Raw genomic sequence first — 22,127 nt, forward strand, 5'->3', positions numbered from 1 at the left:
GCTGCACGTGCGGCGGGGGCGGGCGCGGGGGGGGGGTCGCTCCGCGCGGGGTCGTGGCGGCAGCAGCGGCAGCGAGTGGCGGGGCCGGGGCCGGGGCCGGGGCCGGGGCCGGGGCCGGGGCCTCCGCCCCCTGCGCGCGGCGATGGGGCTGGCGGCGGCTGCGGCGCTCCGGAGCGGGACGGGCTCCACGGTAAGGTCCCGTGCGGGTAGTGACCAGCTCCCGTTTTTGAATGGGGGGTGTATTTTGTTGCAAGTTGCTGTCCAAACCTTTGTAATTATTGGGAATTTTGGTACAGAATGATGCAAACTGATAAATAGCAGGAGGGGAAATTACTGAGGGCAATTTTCTCGCTCTTTATGTGGATTTTGCCCAGAAATGGTTTATAACTTGTACTTGCAATATATATGGTGTTATTAAAAGATTTATTTGATTTATATTCAGAATTGAAATCATTTGATAGGCTGCTATTGGAAAGATGTCTTTAAATCTTTAGAATGAAAGGTTAACATTTCTGCATCTGGAAGAGATTTCTAAAGCAGCAAGATGTATTCAGCAACCTGTTTGAACCAGATAGTAGAAGAGCTATGAAAAGTTGAACTGAGATGGTATCTTTCTCTGTGATTCCTCAGGTCGTATTAACTTATAAAACTTGAAAGCTAAACTCTCTTATTGCATGAAACCATAGTGTTTCACCTTCTCAGGATAATCTGCTCGTACACACACGCACACGCCTTTCCTCAGGAAAATGGGGCATCCCTCTCTGCTGCACCTGTGGTCTATCCAAGTCAGTGGCCAGCGCCATGTACTTCAACAATTACTGGAAGTAATGTTTTACTTCTTCTGTTTCCCTTGCCAACTTGCCATTTGTTCCTAGACATTTCCCTAGAAAGAGCAAATGTTCAGCCATGCACTAAGTCAGGTCAGGAACCTGATTCAGCTGAAAAATGCTTTTTTAGTTAATTTTTAGCTGAATCAGTTTCATTATTTGGTAGTGCAGCAAGCTGGACACAGGCATGTGGGAAATGGCTTTGTGCAGTAAGAAGAACTGTGACCAGTCAGCAGCCACAGTAAAGGCTATGGTTCAATCACTGAACAACTCAAGAGTACAGATGCTGTAAACACTCCCTGAGAGATGAGCTTCTCAGTCAGTCACACAGGTGCTTCAGAGAACTTTTTTTTTTTTTTTTTTAATTGAATAATCTGTCCAGAGTTTCTTTCTTCCTGATATGGACTTGTAAGTTACTGTAGTTTCCTGAAACACAGCTTCCATTAAAAGCCCATCTCTCATGGCAGCAAAGAAAATTTCAACATGAGAACTCAAAATAAGTTGATGCAGGGAAGACTGTAAGTGGTTTCATGTCTTATACTACAGTGTCAGCTCCTAAGTTCAGTGATGTTGTTTCAGTGTAGCATGAGCCTCCCAGCTGTATTATTTCAAGTGTTTCAGCTGGAGCTGACTAAAAGCATGTTTCTTTATTACAGAAATACTGCATCACACCTGCAGCAGTTCCCATGCAGAATGATGCTCTCAGTCTATACCTTACCAGGCAATAGAGAAGTGTGGAGTCCTGCACACTTATCCAGGCCTGTGATAAATCTGTGATGGACTCAAAGGTCTTTTAACACCCTAAGTGGAGTGGAGAGCCACTCTGCTCTGTAGTTCTGGGTTCTCCCATTACACATATAAATGTTAATTCCAAGCCAAGCTGCTAGCCTTGGAGAGATGTCACTGCAAAGAGGCTCAGGTGCCAATCATCTTTTGTAAACAAGATGAATGATCCCCTTCCCCAGTTTTGGTTTGGTTTTCAGTTTCGTAGCAGCTCCCCAGGTTTGTGTCTTGTCAGAGAGTCAGACTAGGACCTGGTCTAGGGCTAAGCAGATGCTCCCAGTGCCATCAACACTGAAAAAACAGCAAGGAGGTGGAATAGAGAATAATTAAGTACAATGTGGAGTCAATGATTTTCTCCCTGTTGCATTACAGTTGTCTTGCTCTAGCAGAAGCTGAGACCATTTGTCAAACTTTCTGTCCTTCCCAGGGTTCTTTCACTCATAATGTGCCCGAGAAACAGCCAGTGGCTGTTCTCAAGACTTTTTCTTCTATTTTGTGGATAATTCTTTCTTCTTCCCACCCTACATGACAAAAGCATTTTAACACCATACGCTTTTGAGAGGCATCCTCTCCATGACACTCACCAGTGTAAGCCAACAAGCCAAGGTAGATTTTCTTATGGGAATGCATGGATGGACAGACAAACAGACACACAGAGACTCAGTCCCCTATATTGTATTTCCTTAGTAAAACAGGCAGATGATCTCTGGCTCTTGCTTGCTGCTGTTCACAGCTGACGTCCACTGGCATGACAGAGCTGTATCTTAGAATCTGAGATCTGCTGGAAGTCTGCTTTAGGCCCATCACCTGCTCTGCAGGGAGTTTGTAGCCCTCAATAGCCTGCCAGTTTACTATGTGGAAAGGTGTTTCAGGGATCCTTTTAGAGCTCTGAAATCTCTGCTTATTAATCCCTCGCTCCATATGAGGTCCATTGGTTTGTGCACATAGCCAAAGAGCTTGGCAGGAATGGCAGGTACAAAGCAAATTGGCTACCCTTGCAGAGAACTTGACAAAGCTTCTAAACAACTTTCTCCTCCTGTGTGTAGCATATCCATAAGTACTGATGTGCATAGTTAGCAAGTTTCACTTAACATAAACAGAAGATCAACATGATCTAAAATCATTAGAAATAGCTAAAACTGGATACTAGTAAAGGGAGGCACAAGGGCAAGCAAGCAGAGATTTTTATGTCTACGGAATTGTTCTTGCACATCTAGGTCTATGTATTTTTTTTATTTGTATATGATATAAGTGGATCCTTTGTGACTTGCATGCTTCTTTGCTGCTATTAAGTTTTACCTTTTGCCAGAGAGATCATTTTCTCATAGAAGCTGAAACACTGGGAGCAAAATTCACAGTTATTATCTGGAAGAGAAAATAGACTAAAGTCAAATTGCGATATGATTTCCAGGTTCTGAATCACCTTAGGATAATAGATGCAGACAAAAACTACTTTTTCTCTTAAAAACAATTCCACAAATGGCTATGCCTTTACATTTCTACTGGACGGAACCAGGTATTTTGAAGTAGGGGATGAAAGCACCTGCAGAGCAGCCTTCTCTGAAACTTGAAGGAAAATGGACTCAGCTGAGAACAAAGAAAAATAAGTTGATGTGGGATTAAAACAATTTCAAACCCTATCTGAAATTTTTAGACATTTGCTTCAAGTGACAGGTTTTTCTTTCCAGCCTGCCTGTGGGGCTGTTGCTGCCGTTGGTATTTGAAGGAGTTGCGAGAGTGCGTGGTCCCGAACAAAACCCTCTCCAATGCAGCCACTGCAACTGCTCCCTGAAGCCTTTCTGATGGTGCCCCTGGAGAACCTATTGCACCACAGAGATTCCCTCCAGCTTTGCATCTTAAGGTGTCATTCTTAATGGCAACTGCATCTTCTTCAGCTTTCTAGAGAACCCAAGCAGATGAAGCTGACGGATCATTTGTTGTATTGGTTGAAGCTGTGATCCCAGCTGCCTTGAACCGAGTCTGCACTTGGGTTAACTCAGCATGCCTCACTCACTGCTGCAGTCATCCAAGTCACAGACGACAGGTGTCCTTGAGGAGTTTCACCATTACTCTTCCTTGGCCAGACTCATGTCAATCTACAAAGCAACCAACAGGACCTTCTTCAACTGGACAGACAGCCGAATTGTTGAGTGGGAGAAATTTGCTGAGCTGGCTAAATATGAGCCAGAATCCCAGAAACCAACAGTGAAAGCTCTCCTAATTGTGGCCTATTCGGTCATCATCATCATGTCGCTCTTTGGGAACATGCTGGTGTGTCATGTGGTGTTTAAGAACAAGAGGATGCACTCAGCCACCAGCCTCTTTATCGTCAACCTTGCAGTGTCAGACATTATGATCACACTGCTCAACACTCCCTTCACCTTGGTAAGTGGCACGCTGTGCTGTCCTGTCAGCCAGGAAGGAAGCCTGGCACAAAAATGGTCTGCCTGATAGTCACACCTTCTCTATGCATGTGCTGCTGGGACCAAGCCATGAACCCACCACAAACGAGTCTAATAGACACCTCTCCCAGTCAAGTAAAAACCCTTAAGCAATCTGTGGGCTCCGTTTGCTCCACTAGATGCTGTGTTTCCTAAAAGAGCTCTAAAGTCTTTCCAAATATTGCCACTGAACCATAGCAAATCACAGGAGCTTCTTGTGGTATGTAGAAAATCCATGTATGGATGTATCTATACTTTTTAATTAAAATTCAGACAAGAACTACACAGCCAAACTTAAAACTTAATGAGTCAAAACAACTCAAATGCTAGTGTTACTTAGGTAAACGTAAAAAGAAGTAAACAAGCTCTTCTTCAGATCTAGCCAGTTGGGAAAAGTCCTCAGTGAAAGCTCTCTGGACCTGAAGAAGGGTTTGAGTGACCAGAACTTGGCCCACTTTTTCCAAATGCAATTCTTAGTCTAATAAACATTATTACCCCTGTTCACAAATAGGGTCTATATGAACAGGTTGTCATGGCTTCATAAACTCTTATTTAAAGGGGTTTCAAAATCCAACATAGCTAATCTTCCTTTGTGTTTCAGATAGAGTAGACCAGACAGCCACACGAAAAGTGCACGTGAGTTCAGAAGCAATCCAAATGGTTTCCATATATCCATTACATTGGCTTGCTGATGGACTCTTGTTCTCCCCTCAGGTTCGATTTGTGAACAGCACATGGATCTTCGGAAAGGCCATGTGTCATATCAGCCGCTTTGTGCAGTACTGTTCCCTCCACGTCTCCACACTGACCTTAACAGCCATCGCCCTGGACAGGCACCAGGTAAAACACTGCATGTCCACAGTTTCCTTGGAAGGGCTCTTTCAAATCTCAGTCAGGTTTGATTGAGTCATGGGTTCAGGGTGGTTAAATCTGGGAGATTAAACTCACATCCAGTGAAAATGCTCAAGTTAAATTCAGAGAGACTCCTGAGGTGTCAGGGTGCTAAGCCTCCAGACACCTGGGAGGAAGGAGGAAAAGTCAAAATGCAACATCACAGATTTTACAGGATATTCTCAAACTTTCAGTGGAGCTGAGCGAGGATGCCTTTGCCAAGCGATCACTTGAAAACCAGGTCTACTCTAGCACTGAAACTGTGGCAGGGAAAATGGTTTCAAAAGGCTTCGTTTGAAGTGTGGGCTTTGACAGGCGGCAGAGCCACTGCTGAATGCTAGGTGTCAGTTTAGCTGTACAGGAAATTCTTCAAAGCTTTTTTACTTCTCTTGTCCAAAAATCATAAACATCAGTCATAGGATCTCGAGCTTCAATTTTGATACAGCCACATGTTCGCTTTTCTATTCTCCTTTTCCCATTGGGCATTTGCTACATCAAAAAGCTGCAGGAAAGTTTGAGCTGGTAGCAATTCTCAGCTCACTATATTAGTGAATAAAAAGCAATTTTGAGATTAACGTTCCAACGCAGAGCTCTGGGACTGATGCTGGAACAGTATAAAGGGGCATAGCAAAGAGGGAAATTTCTGTTGGAAATATTGGGAGGACATTTCTGAGCTAGGAGAAGGCTATACCCCAGCATCTGTTTATATTTTCTGAGCTGCAGCCAAACTGTATCCATTCCCCACTACAAGAAACACAATTTATTACAAATACAGAAAAGGAAATGTAGACAAGGCCACGTGCTTATTCCTAGCAACTGTTCTCCCTTTGTGTACAATACCTCCCTATCAGCCTGATTAGTGTTCTCCAGATCCCAGGATTTTTATTTATCTTGTCCTCTAACTAATGAAATTTCATATAAAGTGAACTAACAACTCCAAACAGAGGAGGTGGACTCAGCTGTATCTGTTTAGATACTGCGTCAGGAGATACTTCTTTTTGTGATTCAAGTAAAATAAACAAATACACCCAACAGTGAAGAGACTTGCATGGTTTCTTAATATAATCCATGATTTAAGGAAAATGATGCTCGCAGAACAAAATAGAGAAAAAGTTTATTTGAAAGCAGTTCTGAACATACTGAAAAGTTCAAGGTTTCATTTTTATCTGGGTCATCTCTAATAAGCAGGATGATTTTCCTAATCATGGCTGTGATTTTCTTAATAGCATTAGATCTTGTCAAAAAAATCTCTGTGTATTGGTGAAGGGACTTTACTTTCCATGAGGTAAGAGTCACCATGAAGAGTCTTTATTGCAGGTCATTCTGAACCCCCTAAAGCAAAGGATGTCGCTGACAAAAGGAGCGTTGAGCATCTCTGTTATCTGGCTGATGGCAACCTGCTTCTCCCTACCCCATGCTATCTACCAGAAGCTTTTCCAGTACAACTACAGGTGAGTTACTTCCCTATGTGCCTGACCCTGCGCAGGAGAGTGCAAAGCCTCCAGCCCTCTGCTAGAAGGCAGCTGCAGTCAGCAGTGAGAGGCCACAGCTGCCGGAGGACCCTCAGGTTTGAGGGAGGAAGGTGAGAAGATGGTTGGGAATGTTTGTATGGATAAAACCTTCCTTCCTACAGGACAGACTTGGCCCATGGAGGAGGGCCACTTGGCTCGCTTTGGTGCAAGGAGTGCTCAGGATCTCAGTCTGTTCGTGTCTGCTTCTCGGGTTCCTCTCACTGGTGCTGCTGGTGCTGGTGGCAGGCTGAAGGCCTGTGGCCAGTGCAGCTCCACGGAGCATGGCAGCTTGGTGGGGCAGAGCCTTACAGAGTCTCACTGTATCTTCACTCAGCTTTGTTGTTAGAAGGCATCTTTCCTCCTGGCCTCTCCTCTTTCCTCACTCAGCTTTTGAGTCCTAAGACCACCACTACTAGCCAACTTGCCCAGTACGCAGGCATGGAGCCAGTCTGAAAAAGAAAGTATGTGGGGGGAAAAAAAAAGCCGTGTGAGCCTCTGGTTCTTATGCCAGCAAGGCAGTACAGCAAAGCTTGCAAAGCAAGAGGACCTCCCTGTGAGTCTGCAGGGCCATGGACTGCAGGTTACCAAAACCGCGTAAGCTGATTCACTCACTGAAGGGGGCCTGCTTATTTTAGCTTCTTGGCATTTTATCTATCTGGATTTATAAAAACAGGATCAGCTTTCCTCCAAGCTTGAGAATCCTCCACCCAGCATTAAATAAACAAGAAAAGCAAAAGAGAAATGTCCACCTTTTTCTCTGCAGTGAAATGCTGATGAGAAGAGCAGTGCTTCGATGGGGAAATGAAATCTTATTATGCTGCCTTGCCTGGCCTAGCAGTGGAGGCGTTTTGTTTGGCTGAACACAACAAAATCTACTAAAAGGAGGTGAAGTGGAATTTCAAATACACATGAAGATTTCTAAAGTATCAGAAGAAAGTGAAGATTCTACTCTAGAGGAAAAAAAAACCCAGAAAAATATGCTTATCTTCCTCTCTATCAGCTAGTCCAGCAATGACATTCATTGCTAAGAAGTCATCCTTTCTACCACAGGGAAATAAAGAACCACAAGTTCTGTTTTGCTCTGCCCCTGTGACCTTTTGTTCTTCCCTGTGTCCAACCTGTTATGGTCCTTAGGTCCGCAAAAGCCTCGCAAAGAGGGAGGTCTCTCAGGAGAGGCTCATACGTATCCACATATTAGGCTTCAGCACTGCAGCATCAAAGCCTCGTGTTGCTTCTTGGCTGGGGGAACACGGATGCACAGCACAAATCAGTGGGAAAGCCGCAGCCCATGGCAAGCTTGTGGCTTGGCTAGAAGATAATCCATAGCGCAGCTAAATGCTACACAAACCGATGCTTTTCCTTGGTGCTGCTGGAGACGTGTTTCACAGGGATACCAGACTCAGGGCTGAAAGAGTAGTACCGTGGTGAACAGCGTCTTCAACTCGAGAGCTGAGTCCCAGAGAGCAGAGCAAGGAGGCAGTAATGGGTAGCAAGAGGGACATTTATGTCGTGGAGCTTCTGTACTAGGGACAAATGTCTGTCTTCTACTGCACAGCCGCTTCCCTCCTATGTACGTGTCAGGGAGATGGTTTAACTATCCGCACAGGCTTTTTATCACTATTTGTATACAAGAAGTTACAGAAAATGGGCGTGTAATCTGGGGTTTCACGGCTTTCAGCTGTGCTTGTGATTTATTTGCCTGAGTGATATCTTCCTGAGGGATACGGTATCTTCAACTGCTTGGACTTTGTAAACAAAATACTGGGTTACTCCAGTACTCGCATTGCTTTGCAGCTGCCTGCAGAGTATTACAGAACAAATTGCTTATGAATGAACAAATGCTGCTATCTCTTGTGCTGCACCTGCCTCTGCTTGTCCTGCAGCATGTCCAGAGGAAACCTAGCCTTGAATTGGCACAAGGGGGCTCAATAATGTAAGGACTTTCAGGGCATGACAGTTTCATCGCTCTTCCATTGAATAAAAACTACAGTTGAAATATCAGTCATAATAAACCTTATGCTGCTAAGAGCTCCTGAGATATCCTGCCAGGTAGTTACCTAAGCTTTAGGGATATGAGAATATCCCTAAGCACCAGGTTTCACTGGCTATAGGGTGCAATAGCGTGGCCAGATCCTCAGTTATCCCGGAATTTAGCAAAATGCTACAGTGTCTGGTTTTGCTCTCAAACAGCCCCTTCCCCAAAACATTGGCAGCCTCATTGACATGTCCGTGCCCTTCCCTTAGATCATAAGAGGGAGACAGGAGGGGGAGGTTAGCAGCTGGTCTTTTTGATTAACAGTGGCTCACTCAGCCACCCAATTTGTCAAAATGTATTTTCAAGCTGCACAAGCGACTGAGCCCCCTCCCCTTGTGTTAGCTGTGCTCTCCCTCGAAGATCAGGCCATTGGAATGAAGAACTCACTGCCACCCGAGGGTAAAATGGGACAGAGGATAAAAGGCCTCGACATGGGACTCCTCAAATTTTGAGGAGCAGTTCTGTAGTGGACACAGCAGTCTGGAAGCAGCCTGAGCTCGAGAGGATCCTGCAATGGCAATTCCTGGAGAGGTAGCAAGGAATGATGGCTCAAGCTGTGCCCGTCTACTTGCTCTCTCTCTCTGTAAATATTTGCTATTTGGCCACAGTTGGAGAGACGATCCTGAGTGAGACAGACTCCAGGTCTGACCCATTCCATGTCCTCTGCTGCAGCGTGCCCTTGGACAGCGCCATGGACTCCTCCCATGCCAACTCATGGGTTATTCTTAGCAGGTTACCTAGCAGACAGGCACAGCTGTGCTCAAAGTATGGCCTTGCCTTTTGTGAGCCAGTGGTGAGTTCGATCCTGAGGAGAAAAATGTCAAGAGTGCATTTCTCAAAGGCTGATTTGCCCTTCTGCATCAATTCCTCACTCAACAAGAGTCATCAAAGTCCTTCACAGGCTGGCATGGTTTAGTGATGCTCTTGTGCCCTTTGTCATCCTGTAACGCACACGCACGGTCCCTATTCACAGCAGTCCATTTTGAAGCAGTCTTCTATTTGTGGCACAAAAGCCAACTCCAGAGGTTGACAACAGGATATTAAAGATATTAATATTGCAATAAATAACATAGCTTGATGGAGACTAAAATCTATGAGGAATAAAAGCGAACAGCAGACAAGGTTTGAAGAAGGAAGGGCAAAGTGGAATAAGAGAAGGAAAAAAAAGGAAAGAAAAGCAGAAAACATCTGCAGGAAATAAATATACGAGTGCCCCTTCCTCCTAATATTTTTATCTTTTCTAGTCATCTATTGTGGCATATGGAAGGAACACTTAGTCCTTTCCAGATGGCATTGAGGTACGTGAGCCAAGAGCAACTCTGTTAGCTAGGTATCTGCCTGCTAATATAAGATAAACTATCAAGTATTCTAACAAGCACATCTGTTTTGGGATGAAGCAGGCAGGTTTAGCTCAGTTGGTTAGAGTGTGGTGCTGCTAATGCCAAGGTCACAGGTTCAATCCCTGTATGGACTACGCTGAGGGCTGGACTAGATGATCTCCAGAGGTCCCCTCCAACCTTACCATTCTGTGATTCTGTGATTACACTAACAACAAAGTTTGAACAACTGGTCTACTGAATAACTCAAGAAAATGGAATGGACAGACCAAGAAGTAGCACTGTCAGCAAGATCTACAGAGCTCTGCAAGTGGGGCTCATTCCTGTATCACTTCTGCACCTCAATCTCTAAACCTAGCAGCCTCTCCCTCTCTCATTTGTGATGGCCTCAGTTTCCCAGCAGGTACAGCAGCTTTCAGCTCCTGGCTTACGAGGTCCTGTTTCTGTCTGTGGTTCCTGGACAGAAAGGGGAGCGTGTTTGTGTAGTGCCTTGATGGCAGACCCAAGCGTCAAACCAGAGCTATTGCAAACATGCTGCAGTGATGATCCACACACGTACTATAAACATACTGTGTCCCAGTAATGCCAGTAACCAGGGACCATTGTCCCTGGTTAATTACTCATGGACAGACAACATTTGGCACAGCCCATATGCAGAAGAAAACATTCTGGTCTGGATTTCTGGGTGGACACTTTAAACCTGGATATAATCGTCCTGTTTCAAGTTGGGTAGGACTCACATTTTGAAACAGAGATGAGCAGAGAGGGTCTCACTCACTGCCCTCTTTCCTCCTACTTTCAGCTTTCCAGGGGGAGGAGCAACAACACAATAATTTAGGGGGAAAGGAGATAGCAATACACAGTAGCCAGTCTTACCTCCCTTGAGACAGATATAGATACAGAAACACAGGCGATGTATCATGAGAAGACCACTTATTGGGAAACAGTTTTAATTTAGTTTTGTCCGGTGTGAGATTATTTGTATTTGGCCATTTTCTGTCATATTACAAACACAAGGATGTGCTTGTGGGTGGCATGAAAGCCCCACTGTGGTTTACCAGATCAGCAGCATCCATTTATGCAGCAGTGGCCACATGCTATATATGTATTTCTTTGTTTTCAAGGGAAGCCACTGTCCGGAGTTTGTGCCTACCTGATTTTCCTGAGCCTGCAGAACTGGTCTGGAAATATCTGGACCTGTCCACCTTTCTCCTCCTGTATCTCCTGCCCCTGCTTATCATCATTGTCACCTACACACGCCTGGCCAAGAAGCTGTGGCTGCGCAATGCCATAGGAGACATCACCACGCAGCAGTACATCACCCACCACAGGAACAAGAAGAAGAGTATCAAGATGCTGGTGGTGGTGGTGGTGGTCTTTGCTGTCTGCTGGTTCCCCCTCAACTGCTATGTTGTGCTCATCTCCAGCCTGGGTATCAAGGCAAAGAACTCTCTCTACTTTGCTCTGCACTGGTTTGCCATGAGCAGCACCTGCTACAATCCTTTTATCTACTGCTGGCTGAATGAGAGCTTCCGCTCAGAGCTCAAGTCCTTGCTCTGCATGTGTCAGAAGGTGCCACAGACTCAGGACAATGTGCTGCAACCTGTGATCATGTCCTGCCGAGAGGCATGGATGGAGCAAGCCAGATACAAGAAGGGACCTTCCTCACAGACCTTTTGCTCTACTGTGAACATCCGGACAGCCAACACTGATTTGTAAGCCAAAGCACTGAGGTGAGTTAGCTGAATTCCAGGGAGCCTCAAGGGCATTTCCCAGCTGCTCCTGAGAGATCTACATTGCTGCTCCTACTAACTTTTCATATGTTGCTTATTTGTCCCACGGTAGCACCCACTTTACTCAATGCTGTGGAAGCATTCAAATAACCTCTGCCTCAGACCCCATGGTTGTTTGCAGAGCAACAGGAATGTACACATTTTGACATGTGTTTAAAGGAAGAACCATGAGAGCAAGGGTTGACTCTATCCAGATGATGTTTCTCCAGGTAATTTATACCCAGGTGGACACAGCGCTCAGGGTAAGTGCCACAGTCAACAGCAATAATGACTTAAGATAGGGTTGCTCTTCCTCTAGATCTGTAGAAGCAACAGCTGAAAAGTACCCCCAAAATAAAAGTAGAGTAGCAGTAGCAGAGCTAAGCAAGTGGCAGAGGAGAGGGAGCAAGCAACCGAGGTCAGGGAGAAGCACAGTGGGAACAGCTGATGGTGGCACTGGCGGCCCACCAGGGAGGGTGGAGGTCTCCAGCAGGGTTATGCAGATAGAGTTAGGGGAATAATTTAATCCTGCCACCAGAACTGTATGAATAAAGGTGTCGAGAAGGCAGGAGATGGCCTGGACTCTAGTAATCCTGGCACCGTAGGATTAACAGAGAACATGGCAAGCAGAATGATGTGCTGCGGCCATGCGGCAACCACACTCCAACCCATGGCACAGCCCCAGGGGCAGCAGATCCTCTGCGTGGGGAGGGATCATAACCACATCACTATTTTACACTAGGACTCCAGTTTTGAAGTAGATCCTAATTTCATTCAGTCTATTGAGAATTTCTTTTAATTTTCATTATAGCTGTATTAATTCAGCAAATAAATCTATAATGGCACTAAGTAAAGGCCACAGAATATTTTGTCAGGGCTGTAGCATTCACTAACTGAACAATGAAATCATTCTGCGTAATTACTAATTGCTGTAAGAGAGTTTCATTTAAACAACCGAGTTGACTCAGAGCACGAGGGGAGGTTTTGTTTACAGTCTTGGGAAAATTACAGCTCAGTCTAGCTGTGCTTGGGAGGCTGCATCTGACAGAGGTAGCTGAAAAGCAGAAGAGAGAAAAAAGGAAAGGTTTAGTACATGAGAAAGAAAAAAAAAATGACGGGGACTTAATTTAATGATTGCTGGTGACCACTGGTACAGATTAGCTGGGTTGGTTGGTCCCTGTTCCTTGGACCTGAAATTCAGAGGAGAACATTGTATCAGCAGGAAAAAAACCCCAAGCAGACAGCTTTATATAAGAACAGCCCCATGAGACACCGGTGCGCTGGCAGCTGCTGGTGGCGGGCGCCGCGGAGCAGCGAGCAGCCTGCCGGCGCCCCGCGCCGGGGCCCGCGGCCGGTGCGCCGGGTCCGAGCAGCCCAGCGCTCGGAGCCGTCCCCGGGCGCGCTTCCCACTCACCGCTCTCAGGGGCCAAAAAGCCACGCGTTAAGTGAAGCCTCCGCGGCTGCTCTGAGGAGCGGCAGCGTCCACGAGGAGCTCCGGCTGGCCGGACTCGCGGTGCGCGGGAAGCAGCGGGCGCCGCTGGAGCGACCCGCGGCCCCGGGCTCTTGTCCCTGCCTCCCTCGGCCTGTCCGCAGCCCGGCCGGCTCTTCGGCAGGCGCTGCAACAACCCGAGGGAAGTCGCGGCTGCTCCCGGTGTTCGCGTTGCGCCTGCCGCGGCTGCGGCTTCCCCGGGCAGGAGGCGGAGGAGCCGCGCCGCCGGGCGCGTTCCCACCAGCTCTCCAGGGAAGGAGCGAGGGAACCCGAGGAAGAGAAGCCAAGGACTGCTCATTTTCCCGTTCTCACGGTGAGAAGAGAAAGGGGTGGGGGGGGGGTCTTGGCTTCCAGCTGACTTGACCTCCTTCTGCTGCATCCCTGCATCTCAGTTACACATTCAGCATCTCTACGAAGAGCAGAGCAGTGTGATTGCTGAAAAATAGGTGGATGCTAGATCCCTACAGTATTTCATTTGGAAACTAATGGTTAGTTGAATATGCAAATACAAAGTAGTCTCCCACTGAGTGCCAGGCACTACCCTCTCTCTATAGTATAGCATGATTTTACAGTCTAAGAACATCATTGAAATGTTTCAAAATGTTCAAAGCAGCTGTAATTAAAATCAGTTTGTTCATTTATTATAAAAAGGCTGTCATTTGCCTTTTTACTGCCCCTCATTCCTCATCAGTTGTTAGTGAATGGCCCTCAAGGTACCATGCATTATTCCAGATTATTAAAATTTTATTTATTCCTTATGGAAAGGCAATTGTATGGAATACTCAGCTTCCACTACAGAAAGATTTCAACCAGTTTCCATATAAATAGCCTCCAAAGCGTGAGAGGCTTTTCCCTGTAGAGTGTAAAAACCCTGGATCCTTCACCCTTTGGCTGCTGTTGCATGAGTCTTCAGGGGAGATAAAGATGTAACTGAGGCATAATTAAAAGGGACTGTAAACGGGCTCCTCTCAGCAGCTGGAAAGAGTCCCCTGGGCCTGGCAATGCAAGTAAAGGTACCCTGAGAGCAAGCCAGGGAGATGGCGCAGGTCAGTGAGCAGCCCGAGAGGTTCGCTGCCCGCAGCCGTGTGTGCCCCGTGCTGGGGCAGCAGGTTGTCCTGCTGGCAGGGCCCAGAAAGCCTGTCAAGACTGGACAGCAGCTCTAGTAGCTAGTTTTTATGAGACAGGAAAACCAAGACTGAAAAGAGAAAAAATCCAAGAAGGTACTTCTTTAAGATAACAAACTGGAAAAAAAAAGACCACATTTTCAAAGTCCAGAACAGGGATGACAAAACCAGCAGAAAAGAAAATGCAACAGAGGATGCTGGAAAAATGGGTCGTTCCCTCAAGATCTGGTGTGCAGCCAGGGTGGAACAACAGCCCCAAATCACCGAAGGTCCCAGCTTTGCCATTTGCTGCGGCTCTGGAGGACTTGGTTTGGGCTGTGGGATTTCTCCAATATTTTCTTGCAGGACCCCTTGAGGAAACAAGCTTTAAACTCACCATTTGCCGGGAGGTAATAGGAGTCATGCCAAGTTGCAATAACTAAAAGAAAGAGTACTCATTTATCTAGTGCTGTGTGAGTAGTGCCAAGTGAACTGTAATAATAGCATCCATCAGCTAATAAGGCAGACGGAGCTTGGTTAGCAGTGAATCACGGGCTCATTTGCTGTACAGTTATTCAACTGATTCAGATATTCGTGGAAAAAACACCACCGGTATCCTCTGAAAGTTGCACAGTCTTAAAAAAAGTCACCTAAAATATCATCCTGGGGAAACATGTCCCTTATTTGCTATGCTTTATTGTCCCCGACAAAACTTTTCAGGGCTCTTACAACAATACCTGCAAAACATTTCAAACAGAAACGACAGAAAATGGAAAACTGCCTGCTGCCTCCAGAAGCTCTCTAGCAGCTCGGGAGCTGCTTGCTGCAGCTGAGCACCGGGGCGGAGATGTCTGCGTTGACGCCAACCCGAATTCAGCTGGGGCCGATCCACCACTGAGTTACCTGGTATTCCTCAAAGCAGAAATTTTAAACAAACCTACAGGCAGCCCCCGAGCTTAGACTTGTTACACAGAGATCTGTGTCTGTACTATAAAACTCCTGGTGGCAGCTAGACCAAGAAAGACCAAAGCCACTACTTCAAAAACAGAGCTCCATTAAGCCAGGCCTAAGATCTGTTAATATGTGTCCTCAGCCTCGTTCTCACTATTTCTTCTCCACTGTATAAAGCACTGTACACACAAAACTCTTCTGTTGCTAAACAGATATTTCTTCAGGTGGATATGCACCTTTCTACATTCTTTCCACATATATATTATATTTTCAGCTTCTATGAAATAACCATAGCAACAACAAAAGTAATATAAAGCTACTACTCGTGCTATGATTCTGAAATGAAATCTACTGCATTGCTGGCAAATTCTCGGTCTGAGCCAAGCCTGGGATTAAATCTCATTTCCAGGTCTGCTTTCCAGTACAGGATAGATAGATAGGCATTTTCACCAGTTCCTTGAGGCAGTTATCCAGGAACGGTGGTACGGACCGACCGTACGTGGCATGGCTCCTCGGGAATGGCCGTGTTTTGGGAGGCAGCCAGCAAGCCGTGGAGTCATTCCCCCGTCATCTGCTCGATGGGAAAGGTGCCCTGGGAGCACGTGCTGCTCCTGTCCGCTGCGGATGAATTAGGAGCTCCGTGAAGTCTTTTAAGCTTGTCTCTAGCCCATCTTTGAGATCGCTTAGTGTTTTTCTTCTTTCTTTCTTTAAATGGCTGCATGTTCTTTTTTCTGGAGGAATCAAAGGACCCCTTCCAAAGAAGTAGGTCTTTTCTCGTACTCCCTTGGTTTACTGCCAATCCCCTGCCATGCAGCTGGCTACCTCTTGCCATGAAAAATTACTTGGCTGGTTTTCTGTGGATCTGTCCATTGCAGCATCTTTTTCTTGCTCACTGAGTTTTTCTGCCCTAAATGGGCAGGGTGTAAGTGCTGACTGTACCGAGTCTTGAGTCTTCGTAATGACTTTGCTATCTAAACTGGCAATTATCAATGCCTGAATGGGACTCAAAGCCTCGCATGCTTTGCTCATTGCCTGAGGCTCTCGCAATGCTTGAGGATGCCCTGATTAACACAGGACACTGTTCACACTCAGGCGAATAATAGGTTGCATGACACAAAACAAGGACAAGCTGAGCAGTCTTCAAACTAGGAAAGGCACAGTGATGGAGGGGCAAGAGATGGTATTTACCAAACTGCAGACACAAGGTGTGTTACGACACTTTGAGGGTTTACCTCACCAAGGTCAGGAAACAGGGTTTAGGAAATTTTGGTTTTGCTATAGCAGGTCAAGGTCTGAGTCAACTGCGTAGGTAACCAGATGTTGATGTGCTTCAGCATACATCAATTTGTCTTCAGCCACACCCCTGGCATTTGGGGATTGCTTCCTGACCAGCGCCTGAACTGATTTTTACATCCAAGATCAGAGCACCAAGGGAGAACCCAAACCAGGACCGCTAGCCCCACATGGCTGAGGGGACCTGCACCCAAGATCATTAGCATCAAGGAAGCACCTAGCCCAGGACTGCTGTACCCATGTACCTGAGGGGACCTGCATCCAAGACCAACAGCACCAAGGGGAACCCCAGACCAGAACCACCATCCCCACATGGCTGAATGGACCTCTATCCAAGATCATCAGCACCAAGTCGGGGGCCCAAAGCAGGCTCACTGTCCCCACGTGGCTGAGGAGACATGCATCCAAGATCATCAGCACCAAGGGAGAGCCCAAATCAGGATCGCTGTACCCATGTGGCCGAGGGGACCTGCATCCAAGATCATCAGCACCAAGGGAGAGCCCCAAACCAGGATCGCTGTCCCCGTGTGGCTTTATGGAGGTGGACAAAATGGGCCCAGACCAGCAGCCTGGGAAGAGCACCCCTGTGAATGTGCAGCATCCTAAAAGGACAGAGAGACCACGGATTTTGGGGGGTATTTTCTCCCCATTTCCAACAGGCACCCACCGCGGCCGTGCTGAGGGCTCGCGAGGCTGATGCTGGAGCGCTCCTCCTGCCTGCTCTGTTGGCAGGACCTGCGTCCCACGCCCCAGCCCACTGCAGCACCAGTGGCAGAGGTGGCTGGACTGTGTCCGGGTGAAGCCTCGAGACACAGGGCCCTGGAGTGGGGGATGGGTAAAGGGGAGGTTATTAAACCACCGCGTTACTAGGAGCCTGCTCCAGAGAAATGATCTGAGCACATACACATCAGTATGCAACGACTCAGCAGAGATGTCTGAGTGATTAACAACCCAGATTTATTAATGTTAGCTCATGCCAAATGTATCTAACTGCCTTCAGCATAATTACTGATGAAGGAGATAACAGAAAACACAGAGCAGAGGATACCTGAATTCCAGAGACAAATCCCCTTATATAGCCCTATCACATAATGAACAAAGAAACCACAAAATGCCAACCAGATTAGCAAAAACAAAACAGAAAAAAGCTCACAATGAGTCAGAAAATTAGCTCAGAAAGAAGAAACAGAATAAAATTATTAGCAGTTAGCTCTTCAAGTGCAAAACAGAAGAGAAGGGCTGTCCAAAGAATGCTGAAGAATAAATGGGAATGTTCCTGGCTAGCTCCAGACCAAGCTGTGGGAAGTGGGAATGCAGCTAGGTCCATGTTGGAGACCATCCTCTTGCACCAAGATGCAGTTACCAGATTTGTTCATTACAAGATCAGGGAAGAAGAGGGGGAAGAAGCCCAAACCTCACACAGGAAGTTCAGCTGCAAAGTGCATGCCCGGAGTTAACGCTTGGAAAAAGATGAACAGCCACTTCTGCCACAGACAGAGATGAAGAGGCTCTCCTCAAGTTGGGGCAGATTGCTCTACCGTCTCACTGACTGAAAAGTAAACACGCCTGCTCCCTCGAGCTATCGCCTCCTACGCTGTGGTAGGGAGAAAAATGCTTCTGATCTCTCCATGTTTTGGATGGAGCCCAGGCAGGAGTACTGAAAGGATAAAGCAGGTTCATTAAGCCAAGCATAACGAAGCAGTCAGCTATCAGCGTTCGGAGTCAAGGCTTTTACAAACTGTCCTACTCCACCACTGGTGGGACAGCAGCAGCAATCCCTACCCACTTTCCGACAGATGTTCCAGGGTCACTTCCTGGGGTTTGATTTCCAAGTGCTCCCAAGTGCCACCTTTCCAAGGATAACAGCACCTCCTGGCCTGTCTCGATTAGCCTGCTGTTTAATCGCAGGTTTGTCAGAAGTAACGTCACTGCTGAGATGTGTTGGCAACACCGTGTGTAGGGTGGCTGCATCGGAAGAGGACTCAGGTCATCTCAGTTCACCTGCAGAACTGATGGTGTGATACCAGAGAATGGCAACACATTGCCAATGCTGCCACTGCGCTGGTGAGTGTCTGAGTAATGCTCCTAATTGCGCCCAAAATGGACAGATAACGTGAGCCCAAGCAGAATGGAAGCAAATTAACAGGGTCGAACAAAGGAAGTCTGCAAACAGCTACTGCACTGAGCGGCAGCAGACCCTTCCTTAAGAAATAACTGCAAGTCCCCATCCTGATCAAAACAAAAGCAATTCTGCCTCCCCACAGTATTTTTTTATTTCCCCAGTAATAAAGGTTAAATTACCACATCTGGCCTACATAATACAGGTTTATACTCTCATGAGCCAGGACTGGGTTAAAGCCCCTTGCTTACCGACACCGCAGCTCACGACCACACCACGCGGTGCCACGGACTGTCGCTGAGGAGCAGCTGTCACTAGTCAGCGGCGAGGGGGCCGAGTCAACCAGCTGAGCCCTGCAGAAGCCTTGTGTCTGACTTCACACCACCACCGGCTGTCACACGAACACACTTCCTTTCAAGTTTCTGTGACGGCCCCATAAAAAATCTCCTTAGCAGATAGGAATGTAAGAATTTCTGTATAAAATCAGATTGATGCAACATATAATCTAGTCTTCTGGAGACAAAAATAATTGCTTTATCTGACACTATAGGGGACAATTATGGGGACTGTCTCCATAATGGAATTCCTGCTTATTACCTTGAAATTGATACTACTACTAGAACATAAAGGCCTATATCCTCTCCAAGTGTCGTGTCTGTCTAGCGTATTCATAGGCTTACTTTATATGCATAAATATGTAACCCACATTGTGTCCTGGCAGACTGTGAAGCCTTGGTGTCACGCTGGCAAGGAGCTGCAGTGGTGCTTGGAGCTGCAAGTAGCCCCAGTGATGCTGAAAATGTTATTTTGACAGTTCATGCCATTCTGCCAGAACTGCATCGTATTCCTCAGGCGGATCTGCAGAAGTCATTGCTATTGAAAATCTGCACTTGTAGCCAACTTCAGCGTGGTCACCAGAGCGATTTCAAGGTCACCAGTCTTTGGATGGCGCTACGAAGATAATTTACGATGTGTAATAAAAATAACGGCAGGCAAGTTTTAGAGCAACAGACCTCGGTTCTTTTCTCAAGACAGACACGATGGCTGTTTGCTGCCATGTCTTGTGTCAGGCTATTTCAAAAAGGAATTAAGTGATCAGTGACCTAAGTCTTTGGCATCTTCTTTCTCTCGTCACTGCTCTCAAGCCCTGTTTGCCTGACCTGGCACGCCGCTGGTGAAAGAGCAGAAAGGGAGGGAGCGGAGCCAGATGTCTGACAGTTGTGGCTTTTCTGTCTGCTTCTGCAGGCCAAGTGAACTTCGTGCCTCTGGAGGGAAGATGTTGCATCAAGCAGCACTCACTGAGACACAACGGTGCAGGTGGCAGAACAACATTTTTTTCTCCATTTTTTTAAGCCTTGATGAGGAGGAAGAGAATCAAACAAAATAGAATAGACTAGACAGAAGAAGAAAAGCAAGAAGATTTACTAAACCTCTCCTCATTAGAAGATCCTTTATTTTTTTTATCTTTTCCCCAGAATCACCAGGAAACACCTAGAATGGTACTGAAGTCTCTGATGGGAGCACCCTGAGAAAGGGTATTGTGGTTCCTGTACATTTCCTGAAAAACAGTGGTTTACTGCATTTCCCTGCTACCGTGGCTGTGTTTCCAGGTTGCTGCTGACCCCAGGCGTGCTGCGGTGTGGAGCTGCTGCTGCAGCAAGAAACCCACCAGTGTTCAACGTTCCTGAAATATGTCTTCGTTTTTAGGGCAGGTTTTGTATTTGATTAATGAATTTTGTTCATTGTTCTATGTACTAAAAAGGAGCCTGTAAACTGAGGAGAACCTCCCTGCTGGAGGCATTATTTTGAATTTAGCCAGCAGGTATCTGTATGTAACGTGAGCTGAATAAAAAGACACACATCTCTGATCACTGGAGGTTTTACCTGGCTTTCTTTCCTACCGTCCTTTTACAATTCTGGGGCCAAAACAGGATTGCTCTTTCCAGGATGTTTTCTAGCATTTTCAGGCAAAAATGGGCTTTTCTGTGGATATTTACTCACAAGCAGAACAGCTACCATTAAAAAGGGCATATTTCCTACCTACTGCTTCCTACTTATGTATTTTAAATGAGGGGGGAATTTTGAAAGTAATGGATGCTTTAAATTCCTCATGACACAACTCATTAAAATACATCAGTTCTGCCAACTCTTTCGGCAGAGCGTGAGGGAGGACAACACCCTGCTGAATTCCCCTGAGAATAGCCACCCGTCGGCTTTGAAAAGGCCAGCCCTGAGCCAAAGCAAAACTTCCCTCTCAAATAATAACAGCCACAAGACAAATGAAGTACTGCATCCTAACCCCACTTGGTGCATTATCCATTTGGATAATGCAGGTTGCCTTTAGATTCAAAAAAAAAAAAAAAAAAAAAAAAAAAAAAGCCAATTTTGCCTATATGGGCTGCAAAATGGCAAACCACTAACGAAAGCGAAGGCAGAGAAGAGCTCCTGGTTGTTAGCTGCTTGCTGATGAGATGACCTGAAGTTTGGCACAGACACACTACCATATAGCAGCCTCCTAACCAGCAAGCCCAAAGCATTTATAGGGAATAAGCAACTTTTTTTTTAAGGATGACCAAGAAAAAGTAAGTACAGTTGTGTATAGAAGAAGTAAATTACATGGGTACAGCTGTGAGGAGGTGACATCTCAGACACTTCACAGAGAGCTGTGGAAAGGCATTCGGAGAAGAAAAGCACTCTCTGGAATAGGTTATGTTTACAAAAATCTCTTCCACCTCAGCTACATGAACAACTCTAGTCTCCTCTGCAGCCGGTTACATCCATCTGACAGGTAACCAGGCCCTATAGAGCATGCTTTGGTGGCTGAAGAGGCTCATGCTGACCCTCAGGACGGTGCAAGGGGGTAGAAGGCCTCCTGGAAGGCGTCTGAGCAGCCGCCCCCTCCACGCCAGCCTGGACATAGCATCCGGCTCTGGGTCCCTGCTCCAGCAGAGTGCTCCTAGGAACGTTCATCCACAGCCCATGCCACCATGTTTTCCAGAATATCATTCAGCCTTGAGTGGAAACCACCAAGAGATGGTGGCTGCACAGCTGCCGTTCGCTCTTAGCACACCTTTCCCCAGGAGGTACAGGCTCACAGAACTTGTGTCCTCTCCATGAGAATACCCTTACAGTGTCATACTTCCACAGCTTTTGCATTGAAATCACCTCTTAGTACAAAACAAGCAGATTAAGCTTCTTAAAGCGCTCCCAGAGCGGCAGTTTCCCATCTTTGTATAATTGCAGGATCTTATCTGTGCCTCCCCCAACTCTTCTCCTCTCTGTCTGCGGAAGAAACTGAGCGGAGGATCCCGGCGGGAGGCAGCACCCACTTCAGTCACTGCCCCCTGAGAGCACCTACCGCTTTCCTGTGTGGTGGAAGCAAAACCTGCATTAATTCCCACATGGACTATCGCTTTCAGTCTACCTATTTTTCCATGACATTTGAATCAGCTATGAACACTGTCTCTGTTCAAGATGTTTTCTCTTTTTGGCCAGGTTCTCTAGTCCTGTGCCACCCCCTGCCTTCCCTGCTAGGGCGGGTGGTGGCCCTGAAAGCCCAGAAGTCATTTCCTAGC

The 22,127-nt window shown here is 46.6% G+C and overlaps 2 protein-coding genes across 4 annotated transcripts in view; one reads left to right on the plus strand and one right to left on the minus strand.

Annotated features, from left to right (window-relative positions):
• EDA2R (ectodysplasin A2 receptor) overlaps nt 1-22,127 on the minus strand; it is a 49,873-nt gene that overhangs the window by 1,305 nt on the left and 26,441 nt on the right. The window contains exon 9 of one of the 2 annotated variants that reach the window (XM_062584567.1): nt 2,910-2,975. In XM_062584567.1, the coding sequence (XP_062440551.1) occupies nt 2,910-2,975 (66 nt within the window). Of the gene's footprint in view, nt 1-2,909; nt 2,976-6,116; nt 6,903-22,127 lie in introns of those variants that run through there. The other variant, XM_062584566.1, reaches the window with a different exon arrangement.
• LOC134145234 (G-protein coupled receptor 83-like) lies at nt 141-12,506 on the plus strand. Of its 2 annotated transcripts, none has more exons than XM_062584570.1 (5): nt 141-190; nt 3,299-3,995; nt 4,766-4,891; nt 6,260-6,393; nt 10,950-12,506. In XM_062584570.1, exons 2-5 carry the CDS (start codon nt 3,612-3,614, stop codon nt 11,542-11,544), a joined length of 1,239 nt encoding a protein of 412 aa, XP_062440554.1. In that variant the 5' UTR covers nt 141-190; nt 3,299-3,611; the 3' UTR covers nt 11,545-12,506. The 2 variants fall into 2 exon arrangements, with proteins under 2 accessions (XP_062440554.1, XP_062440555.1); XM_062584571.1 differs by lacking the exon at nt 141-190 and having other exon boundaries at nt 3,172-3,995; nt 10,950-11,558; nt 11,671-12,506.

This window comes from Rhea pennata, chromosome 11 (assembly GCF_028389875.1).
Source record: "Rhea pennata isolate bPtePen1 chromosome 11, bPtePen1.pri, whole genome shotgun sequence".
Lineage (NCBI taxonomy): Eukaryota > Metazoa > Chordata > Aves > Rheiformes > Rheidae > Rhea > Rhea pennata.